This window comes from Carlito syrichta, unplaced genomic scaffold (assembly GCF_000164805.1).
Source record: "Carlito syrichta isolate Samal-C Ts95f unplaced genomic scaffold, Tarsius_syrichta-2.0.1 Scaffold288072, whole genome shotgun sequence".
Classification (NCBI taxonomy): Eukaryota; Metazoa; Chordata; class Mammalia; order Primates; family Tarsiidae; genus Carlito; species Carlito syrichta.
Genome location: NW_007232168.1, coordinates 480,666 through 500,908, shown reverse-complemented (window position 1 = coordinate 500,908; position 20,243 = coordinate 480,666). Strand labels below are relative to the sequence as shown.

Below are 20,243 nucleotides of genomic sequence, written 5' to 3'. Positions count from 1 at the left end.
AGCAAATAGAGATGGACCTGGGATTTGAACCCAGGTCTGCATGAAGTCAGTGTCTGAGCTCCTGCTTAACGACTATTTAGTACTCCAGCCATTGGAACCCTCAAATCACTTCCAGATGTGACACCCTAAAATCTTGCTAGTTGCTGATGGGACATAATATTATGTGCAAAGAGAGTCTGACTTTTTCCCCTCCATTACTTACACCAATCAAAATCTCATTGTTTTTACTGGTATGAAGGCACCATTAAAGTCCTTGAATAGCACCTAATTTTCACAGTGCTATACTCAATATCTTATAAAAGTTAAAAGCCTGGTCCATATGTATAGATCTTGGCACATAGTGAGTGTTCATTTAATAAATCAGGCAGCTTTAGATTTAAAAAGTGTATTAACTGATTTTTCAACTGACCATCATAACAAAACATCAGTACAGAGAGTGCAGGTACAGCTATCTGTCATCTTGAAAAATGAGGATCCGTGAATTCAGAAAGGTTAAGTGAGCTGCCCAAAGTCATCCCAAAGTGGGAAATAAAATATGATCTCCAGAGCAATTCCAAGATTAATATTCTGTTCACTGAACTCCAAATCAAATCATTTTATTTTCTCAAAGGATCAGAAATAAAGATTTTATGTTCAAACTCAGTCACCTTAGCATGAGTTTCTGCTCTTTTTCAGGAATAGTTAAATTTTATTTCAGTTGCCTATTATTAGAAATTGTGGGGTATTATTTGCAAGGCTCCACTCATGGCCACTTTAGTATTTCATATATAAAAACTTGAGAGTTTTTATTTTTCTTCTTTCTGTTCTAAATGAGTTTTTCTCTTCCTATTAATGGCACAAGTGTTATACTCTTTTTAGCTTCTCCAAACTTTCCAATTGTGTGCTATAATTTTCCATCTATTGACAGAGTGAAGGTAAAAGCACAAGAATTTAATAGGCGTTAAGGGTAAAAGAAAAGTTTCCTGCCAAACAAACCCAAATTAAAATTCTCCAAATTCACAAAATTATGCAGTCTCTTTCAAAGAAAGTACATTCCAAATAAGTAAAATTAATTTAGCACATACATTAATTCTACTGAGTACTCAAAAGAACTAAAAAATAATTGAGTTAAGACTCAGAAAAGACTCAGGAAGAGGAAGAAAATTGAAATTGCTTAAAAAGACAGATATCAAGGAAAAGTTGGAATTGCAAATATTATTGTCAAAAAGAAAAAAAAACAGAAAATGGTAAGGTTGCAGAGAAAAGGAAATGCTTGTACACTGTTGTTGGAAACGTAAGCTAGTTCAGCCTTGTGGAAAGCAGTTTGGAGATATCTCAAAGAATTAAAAAGCGATTTACCATTCAACCTAGCAATCCCACTACTGCATATATACCCAAAGGACCATAAATCGTTCTGCCAAAAAGACACCTGCCCTCATATGTTTATTACAGCACTATTCACAATAGCAAAGACAGAATCAACCTAGGTTCCCATCAATGGTGACTGGATAAAGAAAATGTGGTACATATACACTACAGAATACTACCCAGTCATAGAAAATAATGAAATTATGTTCTTCACAGCAACATGGATGCAGCTGGAGGCCATTATTCTAAGCAAATTAACAAATCTCTTACGAGAGGGAGCTAAACACTGGGTACACAGGAGCATAAGGATGAGAGAAAACAGACACTGCAAATTCCTATTGTGTGGAGGAGAGCAAGAACTCAAAAGCATTGATAAATCTTCTTCTTCCTCCTCCTCCTCCTCAACCTCCTCCTTCTTCTCATCATTATTATTATTAGGTACCATGTTTACTATTTGGGTGATGGGTTCAAAAGAAGCCCAAACCTCACCATTACATAACATACCCATGTAACAAAACTGCACATGTATCCCTTGAAGCAAAAATTAAGAAAGAAAGAAAAAATAGTTATCAATACAGTAAAAGAACATTAAAATTGTAGGAGAAAAAAAATGTAGTATGGTTAAAAGTGATGAAAACTGTTTTTTTTAAAAGGTTTTTCCAGAGATAGGTAATTAAGTAATTATCAGAGTTTTAAAATTCCATGAAAGAAATTATCTGTTTTGTTAAACAAACCAGAGACTGTCTTAATTACTTGTGATTATGTATCTTTAGTTTAGCATTTAAAGTTGTCTGCAATATCTGTTAGTGAGGGAGATTTAATATCTTACTCTTTAAAAAATTATATTAATGGCATCTAAAACAGACCTCTATTTCAAATAGACCAGTGCTTATCATCTTCATACTGGATCAGGGCTATTCAATAGTATAATCAAAAGGGAGTAACTAGGCCACCTAGGGTGCTCTACATCGCTCCTTTCAATCCTAGAGTATAAATGACTAGAAAGTATAAAATAATATAGTATTAAAATAAGATGACACAATGATGTATTTTTACATCAGCCAGCGACATCTGCATGCATTCTAGTCATTCCTTGCCATATACTATCTCTTGGTGAATTTCTGCTTACAGATAGACACAGTCTTTCTTTAAGGGTAGGTTTCACATTAGAATGAAGCCATGGCTTGGTACACATCTGAGAAAAGTAATATCTTAGCACGTGTTAGCTACATCTCACTTTTTCATATTATCTACCACAGAGACAATGGCATGGTATATACCCAAAACATATTTGTAAATTAATGGGTGACAACATTTTTTGTCAGAGTATCATGTGCATCTTGAGCCTTGTTTGGTGTACTTTTACATACTATATACTTGCATTTAAATAGATAGAATTTTATACAAAATTATATTTGTGCAAAAATTCTCCCAAATCATAAAAAATGTTGCTACCAGTTATCAATTGTTTTTATAACTTTGAAAACTTGGAGAAATAAAGCACCACCAAATTCTTTTTTTGCATTTTATTAGCTATGAGAATCTACTATTATCAATTTTGTATAAAGCAATGTCCTATAACTAATCGTGTCAGCCTGATTTTTCAGCATGAATTCTTTGATAAAACCTAGAGTTTTAATGTGAACTATAATGGGACTTTATGGTTGTTTACATATTTTTATTTCCTCTGGGCAAAAAATTAATACTGATTATTCTATTATACCAATTATGATAAGGGATTAGTATACTAATTTGGGAATTGGGAACGATCAATAGCCAGATAGCTTGCTTAATTTTTTCAATGTTTTGATATATTTACTTTTTTATCAAATTTCTTTCATAAAACCATATTATTTATTAACTTCATTTACACTTTTTAAAAATTCTATGACATTAAACTTATATGATAGGTCAAGTATATCATAACTTTTACATTTTTCAGCTTCTCTAAAATATGACAGCCATCATATGGCAATTCAAAAATACATTTTTCCTAAAAAGTAATTTGCTTTGTACTCCCACTAAAAAGTCAAGACTTGAAGTTCTAATCCAAATTTGGTGAAAGTCAGCTATATGACATTTGAAAAGAGGCTAAATAACCAAAGAAATATGGTTTGTGAGGAAATTGTCAAAGACACAAATAGTTCTCATCTTAAAGTTCTTGAGGAAAGAAATATAGAATCATCCTTTTCACCCTACTTATATTATCCATTTTTCACTGTAGCTATGGGTAGAGCTGACTTTCAGATGGTATTAATATGCCAGTAATAACACCAAAATCAATAATTTGATATCACTTTATAGATTACAAGTAACTTGCAAAATTTCTGAAAACTCAGCAAACACTTGATAAATAATAGTTATTATTATTTTAGTGACTATTACTTGACCTGTAACAATTTGCAAGCACATCAATTTCATTTACAAATGAACATAGCAATTAAATATGATGCACCTTTTTATCACCTATTTTTTCATTTTGGTTGTTTACTCAGATTTATGGCATGTTTCAGAAGCTTCTCATCACACTAGAAATTTCAACGGTTATGTACAATTAGAAAAGTACAAAGAGATTATCTATCTATTTCTTGCCCTTCTTTTTTCACTACAAAAGTTGCTTGTGCTTGTTGACAATGTAAAAAAAAATCAGAAGTGCTTACAGCATTAACTTTCCATCTTCAACCCCCTCTACTTTCATACCCACACCTCCAACATCCACATACACACTAAAGATAACCATGTTCACAGTCTGGCTCTGGAAATGTGCAAATCTTGCTCATCTTACTACTCCATAGTGCCTCCCAACATACAGCAGCAATTGGAAGAGGAAGGTGTGGGCTTAGTCCAAATTATGCCAAAGCACTAAGCACCCTAACTTTTATTATATGACTGCAAATCTAACTTCCAAAAGTACAATCAATAAGAATCTAAAATCCACTACACATATAGGCTACTTTCTTGACCAATTGTCCCCCTCCCCCCATTTTGTAGTCAATTTTAACTAGGCAAAGCTAAACTGAAACATCATTTATGGTTTTTTTTTATTCATAGACAAGATACAGTAAGGCAAATTCTTAGCAATAAAATTTAGAAGACACTTATTGAATATTTGCTATGTGCCAAGCTTGATACTAAGTGCTTTATTTTTAGTTTTCCCAACAGTTTTATGGGGCAGTCATTTTTATCTCAATCTGATAATGAGGAAATTAATTTTACTTGTCCAAAGTCCCTCAACTAGCAAGAATATTAATTTGTATTCTCACTGAAGTCTGCCTGTGTTCAAGCTACTACTTAAAAAATAATTATTCCAATGGGTCAAGAAGCTTAGATTCCAAAAGTATCTTTTTAAGTTTGTGAATTTAATGATACATTTTCACTATGGAACTATTTCATTTCATAGAACTATTTTTACTTCTAAAAGCACTCTGTCAACTATTACTTTACTATATTTTACAAATGATGTTTGGCCTGAACTTCACATTTTCAAAAGACTATCAAATGCAATTATTAATATAATCATTGGGACACAGAGAATACTAAAAGAAAATTGTCACTTTGTATCTTTAAATTTGTCATTTTTTATATACCATACCACATGAAGTGCCCTATGGTTTGTTTATAACCAAGGAATCATCTTGTGAATAGTACAAATGTATTATATTGTATTTTATGTGTTTAATATCAAAATAGTAATTAATATTTTGGGAATTTATTTGTAGTGTACTATATTGGAATATTTTTTAAAAATAAAATGTTCCCAGGCTTGTCTTATTATCTGATAAAATAAACTAGGGCTGGAACATTACCTCTGTTCTCTTTGTCTAGTGCCTACTCCACTGTCCCATTCTGATGCTTATGCCATTTACCAAAAACATATTGATTATTTACATTTTACTCAAACTCCCTATCATTTCCTACCATGAGTGCTTTGGAATGTTTTCTTTTTTTTAAATAACAAGACTTAAACTCCATCCCTCCAGGAAATATAAATCAAATGACATTGTCAGAAGAATAAACCAGTGTGTATGTACTACATTTCTCTGGCAAAGCATTTATTAACAACATTAGAGAGAAAAGCAAATAACACTTTTAAACTTTTACTTTATAGCTGCAAGCCATAATAGGAAGTGTATTTTAAATGGTAACTCACTGGTCATATGGCTGTGTGCAGCTAAAATGAAAATTTACAAAATAATGTCTACTATGATGTAATGCACTCTGATTTATATTCTATTCTATTTTAATCTACTCAATATTAAATGTGATTTCAACACTCGAAATTGGTTTTACAAATAACTTATTGGTTATGATGCACTTTTTGGAAAAATCATTAACTAGGTAATCTCTTCCTTTTGTGTCTCATTGTGTTTGTGTGTGTGTGTGTGTGTGTGTGTGTGTGTGAAAAGCAATGTGCAAAATGCACCACTGGGTGATGATCACTCTTTTCAAAGTTCCCTAAAATTCGATTACACATCTTTCCAAAATATCTCCTCAATTCAGCATTTGAATGTTTAATAAATCTATCTAGAGTATTTGTAAATGTGCCAGAATTAGATTTCATAACTCACAGCCCTAATAAATTCCAAAGAACTGTCTTTCATGCATAAGGCTACATCATTTAACAATATGTCCTCTTGCTCTTAAAAAATTCCATACCATATTGCTTCCTGCTATTATTGGCATCTGTAGGGCAGAGTGTGGAGTCTGCGAAGGAGATGTAAATAGAAACAACCAAGCACAGTCTGTGCTTATCATCAGACTCATGGAGAGGTCGGTCATCTGTGAGGTTAACTTGTTGCCATAGGCCTCCTTCGTAATGTGCTTTCTTTCTACTATAATTAATCCATTCCATGGAAACAAGGAAAGGTGCTGCTTTCAAAGCTAGTTAAAAAGACGCATGAAGTGTACCAAAAGATTTTCTTGGTAGGAAACAGTGTTTTTTAATTCCTAGGGAAGGAAAACAACAACAACAACAACAAGAGCTGTCTATTTAACTTCTCCTTAAAGTCACTCCTACTCCAATGCAAAGAAAATAGGTTTAGATTTATTTCAAAAGTATTGGCCTTGTGTTCAAATCCTTGCTCTGCAATATTATGAAGACATTGATTTCTCCTTCCATATCTATTCCCTGGCTTGTAAAATGGTTATTTTATCAGACTGTGTTATGGAATAAATGAACAAATCATAATGTATGTGACTATGTTTTAGCTCACAGAATAATCAAATTTCAGTTAAATAACATTTGATAGTCAATACTGGGAATTACCAAAAAGGACAAATAGTCCAACTCCTTTCTTCCATCAACTAAGGTTTAATTTTCCCAGAGTCACCCAAGTGATTGTCCCTTCCAGGCTTGTGCAAAAGGAGTTACAGAAAACTGACTCAGTACCTCCTAAGAGGGGCAATTTCTTCCCTGAGTGGTTCTGTTAATGAACAAAAAGTATTTTTAATTGAGCCATAATGTGCCACCCTGGTATTATAGCAACTAATTCTCTGTGTAATGCATCTGGCCATATTCAATGAAACCATCTCCTCTCCACCTAAATAAACTAAATACCTAAATATATCAAATACCTGAAGGTAGCAGTAGGGCCTTGCCATGTCTCATCTTCTCTCTGCAAAATGTATTCTTTGAAGACATGATTTCAGATTGTTACCATTCTGGTCATTCTCCTTGAACAGGTCATGCTTGGCTGCATCACAATGTTCAATATTTAATCTAGCCCAGGTTTAGTCTGCAGAAGTTTGAGCATAGCAAATCTCAGAAAGTTAGTCTTGAAAGGGACTTGTGAGAACATTCTTTCTAGTCCCTTTTCATGTGAAAAATTAAGGAAGGAGTTGAAGTGACTTTCCCAAAGTCACAGAGTAAAAACCCATAGTTCTGATGCCGTTAATCTTCTTTTCTTTCTTTCTTTCTTCCTTTCTTTCTTTCTTTCTTTCTTTCTTTCTTTCTTTCTTTCTTTCTTTCTTTCTTTCTTTCTTTCTTTCTCTCTTTCCTTCTTTCTTTTTTTTTCACAACTTGTCCCTCCAATTTCTTTTCTGACTCCAAGGCATCATTAATGCCATCTTTATGTTTTTGTATCTATTCACTCTCAAATTAATGAAATAATGATCAGACTTTCAGAAAAGTCTACAAAATTAAGAAAAAAAAACCCAAAATTTCCAATTAAAAAGAGAGAAGAAAAAAAGTAATGATAAAAAGAGAGAGAGAGAGCAGGGAAGGAGGAGGGAAAAGCAAGGAAGAAAGAAAGAATGAAGGCAGGGAGTGGGGAGGAGAGGAGAGAGGGGAAGAAAGAAGAAAGGAAGGAGGCAAGGAGTTTCTTGAGATATTCTGTCTAGTTTTTTGTGAATCTTCACTCTTGCTATTTCTTATATGCCTTCTTAGTTTATTTTGAATAAAGCCTACTGTGCGGAATTTGCATTTCATCCTGTTTTGCATGTTTCAAGAAGTACATTGGAACATATATGTCCTACATGCCCTCTCTTTCTCCAGTCTTTCTCATGCAGAAGCAAGCTGTCACCTGTGTCTGAAAAATATGAACCTAGAAGCTAAAAGATTATAATGACTGAGGAACAGAGTCCCAAGACATGTTCTTTAGTAAATAGAGTAAATGAAGTTTTCAAATTTTCAAACTCTTGAAACCCAGACAATAATGGTACTTCCATAAGATCTAGAATAAGGGAGACCAAGAAAAAACATGAGTTTATGCAGCTCCCAGTCATAAAATGGGCAGATCCTAAATACCTGATAATCATCCTCACTCTGAGATGACCTTCACATTCAGGTAAGCATCTGATTAGTTAGAACTGTAGAAGTGTCCATATTTTCATATCACCAGAGGTATTTTTATGCATTTGGGGAGCAGTGCAGGGACGTCGTCTGCAAACAAAGTACCTCCTAACTTAAGTTAACCATCCTGGGCATGGAGTATTGGGGGCAGGGGGTGGAGTTCCAGTGTTTTCAGCAGTGGAGAGACAGCAGTGGTGCCTAAGAGAGAGGAAGGCACAATGTTATTTCAGGCATTAGTTTCTTATAGGTGAGTCACAGTCCATGCAGAAACTGTGTCCTCAGAAAGAAACTTGATAATAGGGTAGATACTGCCTAGGCCACAGATAGATATGTCAGTGCATTCTATTTTTTTTTTAACTTGAGAGAAGTAGTAATTACTCTCTTCGAGGTTATTAATTAAGAGATCCTAGGCAGCCGGGCTTGGTGGCTCAGCCTGTAATCCCACGCCTTGGGAGGCTGAGGTGAGTGGATTGCCTGAGCCCGCGGGTTCGAGACCCGCCTGGGCAGCGAGACCTCATCTCTACAATAAATAAAAAAATTAGCTGGGCGTGGTAGCGCACGCCTGTAGTTCCAGCTACTTGGAAGGCTGAGTCGGAAGGATCACCGGAGCCCCAGAGGGTCGAGACTGCGGTGGCCAGGAGCGGCCACTGCACTCCAGACTGGGCGACAGAGTGAGACTCCAACTCAAAAAAAAAAAAAAAAACAAAACCCAAAACGACAACAACAACAACAAAGAGATCCTAGGCTATTGAATCTGAAAGGAAAGATGAGAAGGAATACTCCCTCCGAACACTTTCCCCAGGGCTGCCTGTACTTCTTTCACAACTAACAATGACATTTCTGACAGTAATGTATGAATATAAAAAATTGCATTTTTACGATTAAAGTTGCCACTGTGTTTCTCAGATTATGAATCCATGATCGAATTCAGTAAAGAATTCCCTCTAAAAATCTCTACATCTTCTCAATTTTATATATTGTTATGTCAGTAGTAACCAATACAATTATACAATCAATCTATAATTTAAAAGACTTCTGGGGATCTAATGTGGTTTTTTTTTTCAAAGCAAAGGAAAATCTTTCAAAGTTTCAGCAAACCTTCAGTATGACCCATGCAAAGGAGTACTTCATCTAGTTTACAGATCAAGAGCAAAGGGATCAGGTTACTTCCCAAGACTAATTTTTAGATGAACTACTTCATTCATGGTCCCTGTTACTATTTCACATAGTCACTAAAACATTCAGCAAGTGTTTAGAAATATTACTGCCACTGAGATAAAAGGGAAAAGAATAGAACAATACAATGGCGAGATAGTCACATGGCAAAAAAGGACTTGAGTAATAATCTAACGATAATGTGGAAACAAAGTTCTAGACAGGAATTTCGAATTTGAAGGCTCAACTCTGCAACGAATTATGTGATATGTAAGGGCATGTTTATTACTTGATCTATGCTTCCTCAACTGTAAAATATAGAAATTAGATTAAATGATCACCTAAGACCCTTCCAATGTTAACATTCTACAAGTAGTAGTATATGCTAGTAATTTATGTGTCTGAGTTATTACTATGATTTTCTAAACAACTGTTTTAACTCCTAGTACTATCCAACCCCTGGAGGAAAAAAAATCCCGTTACAAAGTATTCAGAAGGCTTTATATTGACATTTCTTATCTCCCCAAACTAAATTGCTGTCTTGATACAGTCACGATTAGTAGAAATAGTGAAATGGGGAAAATGCATTCCTACTTTTTAGAAGTCAAACATGTTCATGGACTTTGAATCACAATGAAGGTCTCTCAAAGCTTGATTATTATCATATTTTAAGTAAATAATTGATGAAATGCCATATCGTAACTTGAAACTAGTACAGAATTGCAATCTGTAGATCCACCTGAAGATGATGTTTTAAGTTATGTATGTTACCAGTACAACTTACTGGTACATTTTGCCCTTCAGAGCATCACTTAAATATTTTTTTTTTAATTAGAACAAATTAAATTCCCTTATCATTAGACAGAAGTAAGAAATTCAAGAACCAGTGTAAACAAAAAAGTGTTAACAGCATTTTACAATTAATCAAGGGAGGCATTTTGGCACCTCATTTTTAAAAAAGAAGCAAAGGTGTGAAAAATGACAAGTGCCTGATATTTATCCATATACTATGTATCCATAAATCGTGAGCTAGGTACTATTCTAGCACAAATTTATCTTTTTAGCAAATAGTCTTTGAGCACCTATTTTTTGCTAGACCTCTGACAGGCCCTTGGGAGACACAATACAGTTTCAACTAAAGTCAGAAAAAAAACAGTGAAATGTGAAATCCTGTAAATCATCCAAAAAAGTACAACATACATGGTTTTATGTATAAAACTCAACCCAGTAATTACTTCTCTCAATGAAATTGAACTAGTTCAAAGGGGAGAATGTGATAATAAAATATAGGCAAGTGCCTGACTATTTAAAACATTAAAGGAGCATGGGCAAAGCATTTTAAATTTTCCTTCTTGCTCATAGCACTTATTCTGTTTTATAGTTAAATCTCAAGAGTGTTAGTGCATGATAATAAATTTGTCTTGTTTTTATTTTGAAGTTTCAACTTGGCAGAAGTATCTTATTTGGGAGGAGGAAACAAAGTCAGAGGGATGAATATACTCATACTGGATTCCATCCTGAAGCCATTTATTATTGCTCAAAATAACGGTCAGCTGGATAATGTTGATGGTTTCAGCTGGGTTCAATTATTTGATTGCAATTAGCTGTGAGTAAGGAAGGCAATTGCGTTGATCTCTACTGAGTGCTCTCACATGATTGAGGTCAACAGGTCTAAGATGAACTCACATGGAAAACCTGGGTGTCCTCATCCTTCACATGACCACGACAAGGTTCTGACAGATTGGGAAGGAAATTCTTACATCAACCAAGTTCTATCCACTAGAGCAGTCAGAAGGAAAGTGTCACATGACAGTGAATGGGAATTATCAAGATACACAGCAAATTATGTGAATATAGGGTCACCATTAATGGAAATCATCAATGCAATCAATTGGACACACCCCTAAACAGGCAAGCACCATTGATCCTGAGTCATCAAGTACACATGTACCAAAGTTTGCAAAAGTACTAAATTTTCTTAGAGTACACAGAGTGCTTACTGGACTAACTTATTTTAAAGGTTTATATTTTTTTTCTTCTGAGATGTTATATGTTTGTTACCTCTACTCTGTTGAAGAGCTAGTTTGTTCTGCCCTTAAAAAATGCTTGCTTGTTTTTCTTTCCTTTTTTGTTTTATACTATGAGTCTCTGCCTAAAAGTTCTATATAATTTCTGTGTAAAACAAACAACAGTAAAACAGTCATACTTTTCAAGAAAGAAGAATGCCATCTGAGCAATGGAGGATAATTATAAGATCATGAGAATAAACTATAAGGTACTAGGGCCAATTTATCTAGGGCTAGAGATAATTACTCACTACCAAGTCAAGAAAGAGGTTGAAGAACTGACATTGTCACTTCATAGAAGATCCCACAGAGACTTTATTAAAAGCTAAGCAACAGAAAACCAGGTATCACCTTGAAGAATTTTCACAGTACCCTACAGGATTGCATTTTTTGACTCAAGCACTTTTTTGATCTAGGAAGGGAATTTTACCTTGTGAAAATCCCTACTATGTCATTCATTACCTTACAAATTGTAAGACCGCACACCACATGAACTCAGTATCCATATACTTGCTTGACATTGAAGCAGGACAAATACTTCTTGACATAACCACATAAAACAAGCCAGAAGGAATAACTAGTAGTAGTGTTTTCTTCTCTGAGAACAATTTTATGACTATCCAATCAAATGGTTAATATAAAATCCCTTTTAGATGAATAAAATGTCATATGTATAGCACTGCACCTTTTTTTTCACTTAAAAATATCTTGGAGATAGTTAACTCATTACGTATAGAATGCTTCATTTATTCAAATAACTACCTAATAACACATTTTGTGAATGCATCATAATTTATTTTGTTATATTACTAATCACTATTGGTGCATATTTTGGATAAAATAACAGTTTAAACACGTAGAAGCCAATGTTCATGACTATGAGTTTCCCTTGAAGCACAATCCTGGATTAGCATCTCCCACATAATGAGTAAGCCCTATTCTTCTTAAGCTAAAAGAAAGTCCCTAAAAATTTAAGGCAAACAAAACCATACTTTTATAATTGGCCTTTCAAACATATTTTTCACCTTCTTATCTCCTCATATTTCCTTACATCCTTCACTGAAATCCATCCCTTCTTAATTTTCACCAGTTGTCAGTATTCTTCTTGTTAAAATTCAACTGTCTAGGGGAAAAGTGAATGCCTGTTTCCGACATAAATATGAAGAACAGAGATCCTTACTGATATTCATGGAAAGTGAAATGTTGAACAAAATAAAGCATTCATGTTATACCATTGAGATTGGAGGGTGCTAGTTACAGCAACATAACAGAATTATCTTGAAAGATAATAGAGCCTAAAAAGGCAATACTGTTGACCCTTGGACAAGCAGGGGTTGGGGTGCTGACTCCCCGCTCCCAGTAAAAAATTTGTATATAACTGTATAATATTTGACTTTTAAGTAAGAGTCTACTGTTTACTGGAAACCTTATCAATAACATGGTTAATTGACAAATATTCCGCATGTTATATGTACTATATGCCATATTCTTAGAAGACAGTAACCTAGAGTAAAGGAAATATCAGTCTAATAGGATAAAATCTCCTGTAAGTTTTAAAATGTTGAAATCTGCACAGATTATCTTTTATTAAAAAATGAAATGTATATATCCAAAAAAAAATTCAACTGTCAAATTCCATTTCCTTCTCTAAGATTTCCACCATGACCCCCATAACCACAGAGCAGGAGGTGATATTATTTTCCATCAATTTACTTTAGAGTCATATTTGTAACATTGTGTCATCTTGCATTATAGTTATATAAGTATTTGTACACGCCCATCTCTTTTGCCAGATTGCAGGCATGTTGACAGTCATGATATATAAAATATAGGCTGTCCTTCACAAGATTATCAGAAAGTCTTGCATATATTGTACTTAATAATATGTGTTGCATGAACATATCCTAAAGGTGTGATTCTATTGAATTCTGTTAAATTATCATAGTACACTGAATTATATAAGTCAGTAAATATGAGATCTATCCCTGGCTCTAAAGTTATTAGTAGGTATATATTGAATGAATTATTTAAACTCTTAAAGACTTTTTTAAAAAAAAAATATATCTAAATCGTGTATATCATTGACTTGGGAAGATTGAGTGAAATTGTCATTTTATAAAAAACAAACAAAAACACCTCAGTTTTAGGGGAAAAAAACCCCGCAAAGGAAACAAATTTAAAGGTCTCCAGCTCCAAACACCCGTCCATTGCTCCATATATTAACATCCCTCTAAATCAACTATCAACTTATATATTAAAATGTCTAGAGATAGAGATGTCTTAATCCATATAGAAGCTCATTTTATGTTTGTAAAACTTTGACTATTATTGAGTGTACATACAGTGAAATTTATATTATTCCACTTAAAAATAAAATTTTTGCTATATCTGATTGGTGGATGGCTCCCAACCTCTGTAGTGGGGTAAAGTACAGGACTGGATCCCCACATAGTACAGGACTGGACTGGATCCTTTGAAACACATTGATATGTTATTGTAGAATTTAAAAAATCTTAACAAATACAATATTTCAACGATTTTTTGAAGGGTTTTGTATGTTTTTCAGTTTTCCATAGAACTTAATACATGTATTTTATTTTCCTTGTGTTGTGTAACAAGTGAGTATCACTCTTTGGGTCATAACCTGTGTAGGTCAAACCAAACATATCTCAAACTGCCTTGTTCAAGAATTAACAAATAATGAACACAAAATAAATTTTAAATGCCATAAATAATAAAGGACTACTTATTATTAACTATTATAACACAACAGTCAGATTTTTCCTTCCTCATATTCTTTGAGCATAAAGATGCAATAAATTCTGAAGTAAACATGTTAAATTATTAGGAATTATACTTTCCAACTATACTGTACACAAGGGTAAAATTAATTTATTCTTATCTTCATTTCAGATTTCGTTATGCACTCTATTGAAAAGTAATTGTAAGATTAAACTGTTGACAATTCTTTAAAACAGCATAACTTGACAAGAACTGGCTACCTTCAGTCTTATATATATTTACATACACCTCTGTTTAACTGTCAGAAACAATATACTACTGGAGTAACCTTAATGAGAGATGTTCAATGAAGAGCTCATAACTTAAAAATCTCTAGTACCAAATACCAAAAAGCATCTTTACAGCAGAAGTACATCATAGCAGAAGTATAGTATAGAATAATGCAATATGTAATACAAAGCAATCCTGTTGTTCCAAATGATGACTAAATAAACCCTCATATTAGCTTAAATCTATGTGTGTCTATATATTTGACACCCAGTCCCTTCTTATAGTACTGGTATAACTGGGGTAATTCAAAATACCTAAAATAATTAGGAATAGCTTATTCTTCCAAAATCTGAAATGTTAACTGTTAAGTACATAATAAGACATACTCAAAGGTTATAAAGAAAACTTACCTTCTGTGTGCACAGCTGACACATAAGTCCAGTTGTATCTTTTCACTATGTCCACCATGGCTCGTGCCTGCTGGGCATCTGAAGGCACCACCCTCATGAAGTACTTGAACAGAGTCTTGTCACTCAGATCCATGCTGGTTGCTGAGTAAGCAATCTGAGGTATGTTGAAAAGTTGGAGCAAGTTCTGAACCTGAATGGCCACAGAACTGGAGCCAGGGCCGATGACCCCTACTATGGGCTTCTTGGAGCGGAAGGAAGAGGAAGAGCCATCCACACAGCGTACCAAGCCCTCTTCCTCTTCTGAAGAAATGAGGGAATCCCTTATGAACTCAATGCTCTGCTCTAGAGCCACAGCTGAATGCCAGCAGGAATCCCTTATCTCACAGCCCAGTGTGATGTTGGGCAAGAGAGTGGGGTCTGAATTGATCCTTTCCAGGGTATGCAGCATGGCCTCCACTCTTTGAATGCCATACTGTTCACGGACTGCCCCACATTTCCTCTCATGAACTTTGTCCACAGTAGGCTGGTGATGGACAGAAAAGAGAGCTCCGATAATGATATCACCCGGCATGTGAGCCACCACCCTCCTCTCACTGGACTGTGCACTCCCACGGACATCTTCTTTCAAAAGCAGGACTGACAGGATCAACAGAAGGACCATTTTAGGGAAGGAGTTCAAGCTAATAAAGACAGCATGGTGGGAAAAATTCCAGAGAGTTTTGATAGATATAATCAAACAATGTCTTATGTTGAGTGGCAAACCAAAGAATTAGCCAGCATTTTAGATGTGTTCTCTAAAGAACCACCATGTCCCCAGGTACCATTTAGCTAGATGCATCCATGTGGTCATGATCTTCAATATCTGGAAAAAAAAAAATAGTATGAGTCTTTATCAAATGTAAGTGCAGCTATTTTGGAGAAGTTCAAATGGTTTATGCTAGCAGAGAAAGAGAGGGTTTTGATGACATAGATAAAAAAGAAAAAATCCAAAATTCTTTTCAACATTTCTGTCTGCTTAGTGAATTGATTAAGAAGCTGCCTTGCTTAGGTTAATATTTTTTATTTGTTCATCTGGACTACACACAACTAAATTTTGTGTGGCAGGCAGTGCTGTGCTCCCAAGTAAAGCTGAGAAACCATCTTAGAGGCAAAACTATGCCATGATCAGAAAACCCTGGGAAGTGTGCACACCAAAATATTAAACATTGGTGATCTAGATAATGGAAGTATGGGTAACTGCTTTTTAATTTTCATTATGCTTTTTGTTTCTTTCCAAATTCTTAGCATTAAGCATGCATTAATTATGAAATTACAAAAATAAAGTTATTTTTTAAATAGACATATATACCCCCCTCCAAATACAATGCAAAGCAACCTGAATAATCTTCCCAGTAATAAAGAAGTTTTATGTCCAATTGGCATACATGATAATAACAAGACAAATGAAAATAGATGGGTATTTTACGTTAAATGAACTATAGGGGAGGGAGGAAGAAAGGTTAGGATATTACAGAGTAAAATATCTTCCAAATTGTCACCAAGGGATGGTAAAATTAGCACTAATTTTTAGAGAAACTATTCAGGTTCAAATCCCTGTTCTGCTATTAAGTATTTGTAAACTATTAACCTCTCAGTATTAGAATTTCTTCATCAGAAAAATGAGGATAATATATGCCAGGTTTCCCCTTATAGAAATAAACATAAGATATCAACTATGCAAATACTTCGTAAATAGAATAGGGTTATATACATATTAAAAAATTCATCTTTTTGTTATTAAATTTCCAAGGGCATTCTGTGGCTAGATGGTGAGGACAGAAGATTATCTGGCAATCCACTTGGTCCTCCAGAGAGTCTTCAAAGTAATAACAGAGTCTTGTAATAAAATTCACAGTAACCCTGACCCAGGAAAAAATTCCACATTGCTAAGACTCAAAGGACTGCAAGGATGCGTGTTTGCAACTATCCTTCCAAGTATTGCTATGAATGCAGTCATCAATTTCAACTTAAATTTCTCAAACGGAAACTTTGTCTCAAGTTTCCTACAGCAAATTCTAGCATGATTTGTAAACAAGAACTGACAAATTAGTAATTTAGGTTATTTAAGTGAATTGTATAAGAGTCTTATTTTTTATGTTATCATCTCTACAGGCTTAGGATTCCAAGTTGTTTTAAAGTGATTAATTCCCTAAGTACCACTTTTCAAAGACAGGTGATGTTTCCTCAAGAATTTATGCAAGTATCATGCTTGTACAAAAATACTAATAACTTACAAACTCATCAGATATACAAAAAGTCCAGTTCAAACACAAAATGAATATAACTTGAATCATATTTCTAATCACTCCTACCCTCATTTTTGCTGTTTCCTATGATTACAGAGAAACTCTTCTTTGGTATGGTGCCAAAAATAAAATATAATAAATCTCATCAGATAACGAGATTTCAGAATAACTAGGTGTTTGACAATACATAGAAAAATAGTTTGGATATGAAAATTGTCACTGCAGACAGGAGGAAAAGAAGAAAGACTGATGTTAATTTTCTCATTGGGAAGTTATTTGAATATTTTCAATGTGTTCTTCCACTTTCTTTAGACCAAAGACCTAAGAAGTAATTTTTATTCTCATGGTCATGCGAATTCTACTGCAGACAAAAATAAAAATCTGAAGTAAAAGGAAGCACAAAGTCTCATTAAATTCAGAACATTAGTGAGTGAACCCAATCACAAAACTGGACTCATTTTTTAATGTGAATGCATCAAAGTAATATAATAGACTAGAAGTGGTCCTCAAACTCATGCAGCTGAAATATCAACCCCATGCATTGTATTCATTGGAGTTATATTATGAAAGCATTGTATATTGAGACATATGAATATTACAAAACTAAAAGACTGTCTTCTGAATATACAAGTATGCTAAATTATTTCACTAATTCAACAAAGATCTATTAACTATTGAGTGGGAGAGACTAGTGTAATGAATAAGTGCAATGGTATGCATTGATAATTATGATCATTATATATCATTGAGCACCCATTATGCTTCACTCATCTATTCATTAGCTCATTTAACCAATTTTTATGCCATACATATGCTATGACTCTGTCTTAAGAATTGAATATTCAAGTATGAACAAAACATACATGCTGTCTATACTGTGGGGCTTACAGATCAGAACCCTGAAGGGTAACTTTAGCTAAAATCTGACAAGTGCAAAAAAACATTGAAAAGAAGAATGGCAAGTGACCAGTCATGTAAAACAGTGTGGCTAGAACATAACAAATGGGAGAATTGGTGGTATAAGATGAAGTTGGAAAGATAAGAAAGAGCCAGGCCATGTTGGATCATAGATTTTTATGAAGAATTTTAATGTTAACCATACCAGAAAGTCATTGAGGATATGTAAGCAAATGGCTAGCATTATTCAATTTTCAAAAGGATTGTTCTGGCTATCCCTTTGTTCTGAATAATAGATTAAAGAAATTGAATTAGAGGACTGCTGTAATGATTCAGCAAGGAATGATAGTGGCTTTGCTATGACTGGTGACAGTGGATATGGAAAGCAGACACAGATATATTTTCCAAGTAGAATCAGCTGGACTTGCTGATGGACTAGATGTGTGTAGTGTGGTAGAGAGCTGAATCAGGTTCTACTCCAAGGTTTCTAGTCTTACAACATAGTGCATTTTGATACCTTTGACAGAGATGGGATAGACTGATACATAAACAGGTGAGGGGCAGAAGAAAATTAATAATTTTCTGAAAATGTTAAATTTGAGATGCTTTTGAGACATCTAGGTACAGCTGACAAACAGGAAAGTGAATATATAAGGACAGACTTAGAGGAGAGATAGGGGTTAGAGATATTAATTGAGGGCCACTAATATATAAAATCTTTGCAATGCATACAATCACCTAGAAAGCAATATAACAAAGGTGGGGCTGAGAGGTAAGCCCCACTGAGAGGTCGTTTTGGAAAAGCAGCTAGGAAAAGTAGGCAACCCAAAAAGTAAGGAGAGAAAGTAAGAGCATGTGATACCAGGGGAGCCAAAAGAGAATGTTTTAGGTATTTTATATTTGAAGACAAAATGCATTCGGTATTTTATGCTTTAGGCGTTTTATATTCAAACACAAAATGCCCCTCAAAATGCATCTGATTCCCATGGAAGACATTATATTCTATTTGCACTGCATATTATGAAGATGTGTGACCTAATAGCTATGTCTATATGTGTGTCTGTGTGTGTGGCATATGTGCAGCAATAATTCTTATAGCAACCCTGAGATGTAGGTACAAGTTGAATATTACTTATTTAAAATGCTTGGGACCAGAAATGTTTGGGATTTCAAATTTTTTCAGATTTTGGAAAAGCTACATGATACTCATTGACTGAGCATCCCAGATCCAAAAATCTGAAATCTGAAATGCTCCAAAGAGTGCCGGGTGCTCTTCATAATTTGACTTGGATACACAATAGCTATACTTTCTTGATTTTAGTTATAAATCCCAGGCACCTGTAAGGTAGATTTTGAGATAAATTACAAGGAAGAACATGGAACTTATTTATTTAAAATGTTTATTTATTCTTACATGTTTAAACTTCAGTTATCTTCAAAGTACTCTTTGTTTAATGCAATACACCTATCGAGGTGCTTTTCCCACTGTTCAAAACAGTTTTTGAACTTGCCAAGTTTGATGCCTTTCAGGGCCTCTGCCGTTTTTTGTTTCACCTCTTCGACATCAGCAAAATGTTTTCCTTTGAAGACTGTTTCCATCCAGGGAAACAAACAAACAAAAAGCTGCTGGGGCTAGATTGGGTTAATAAAGAGGGTAGGGCACGGGGGTCATGCCATTTTTGGCCAAAAATTGCTGAATCCTCAGAGTGATGCTGGAGAAAATCATTCATCATGAAATGGGCAAACACGTTGAAAGAATCTCCAAAAGAACAAAATTCACTGAAGCGGAACTCCACCTCTTACAACAATGCAAGCTGGTATACTGATGCTGATGGATACCTAAAACATTTACCTAGTAGAGGAAGCCTGTGCTACAAGGGCCCACCCTCCAAAAGATAATTCCATTTTATTTTAGGTCCCCCCATTGTATGACATGGAAATGTGCCAGAATTTTTGCTACAAGTTAGCTTATTATAAGACTAACTGGTAAATCATCCCATATCCCATCAAAATATAAGAAATTAATAGAGCATAAACTTCAAATAGATCAGAGAGAATATATCAGATCTATCTGCATATCTATCACTCATTTGTCCAATAAATGTTTATAGAGTATAGTTATTCTAATCCAACATTCTTCTAGGCTGTGAGGATTTGGTTATGGACAAGGTAGACATAAGTTCACATCTCATGGATCATATAATCTAAGGGGATTTGTCAGACAATAAATGAAATAAGTAAGTAAAATATTGCATGCTACACAGTAAGGAGCACTAACAAA

At 34.3% G+C, this 20,243-nt stretch overlaps 1 protein-coding gene across 2 annotated transcripts in view; it reads right to left on the bottom strand.

Annotated features, from left to right (window-relative positions):
* Positions 1 to 20,243, bottom strand: part of LOC103255374 (metabotropic glutamate receptor 5) — a 215,935-nt gene that overhangs the window by 182,464 nt on the left and 13,228 nt on the right. For both annotated transcript variants that reach the window (XM_008053327.2, XM_008053328.2), the window contains exon 2: positions 14,781 to 15,642. In XM_008053327.2, coding sequence (XP_008051518.1) covers positions 14,781 to 15,441 — 661 coding nt within the window. In that variant the 5' untranslated portion in view covers positions 15,442 to 15,642. The remainder of the gene's footprint in view (positions 1 to 14,780; positions 15,643 to 20,243) is intronic.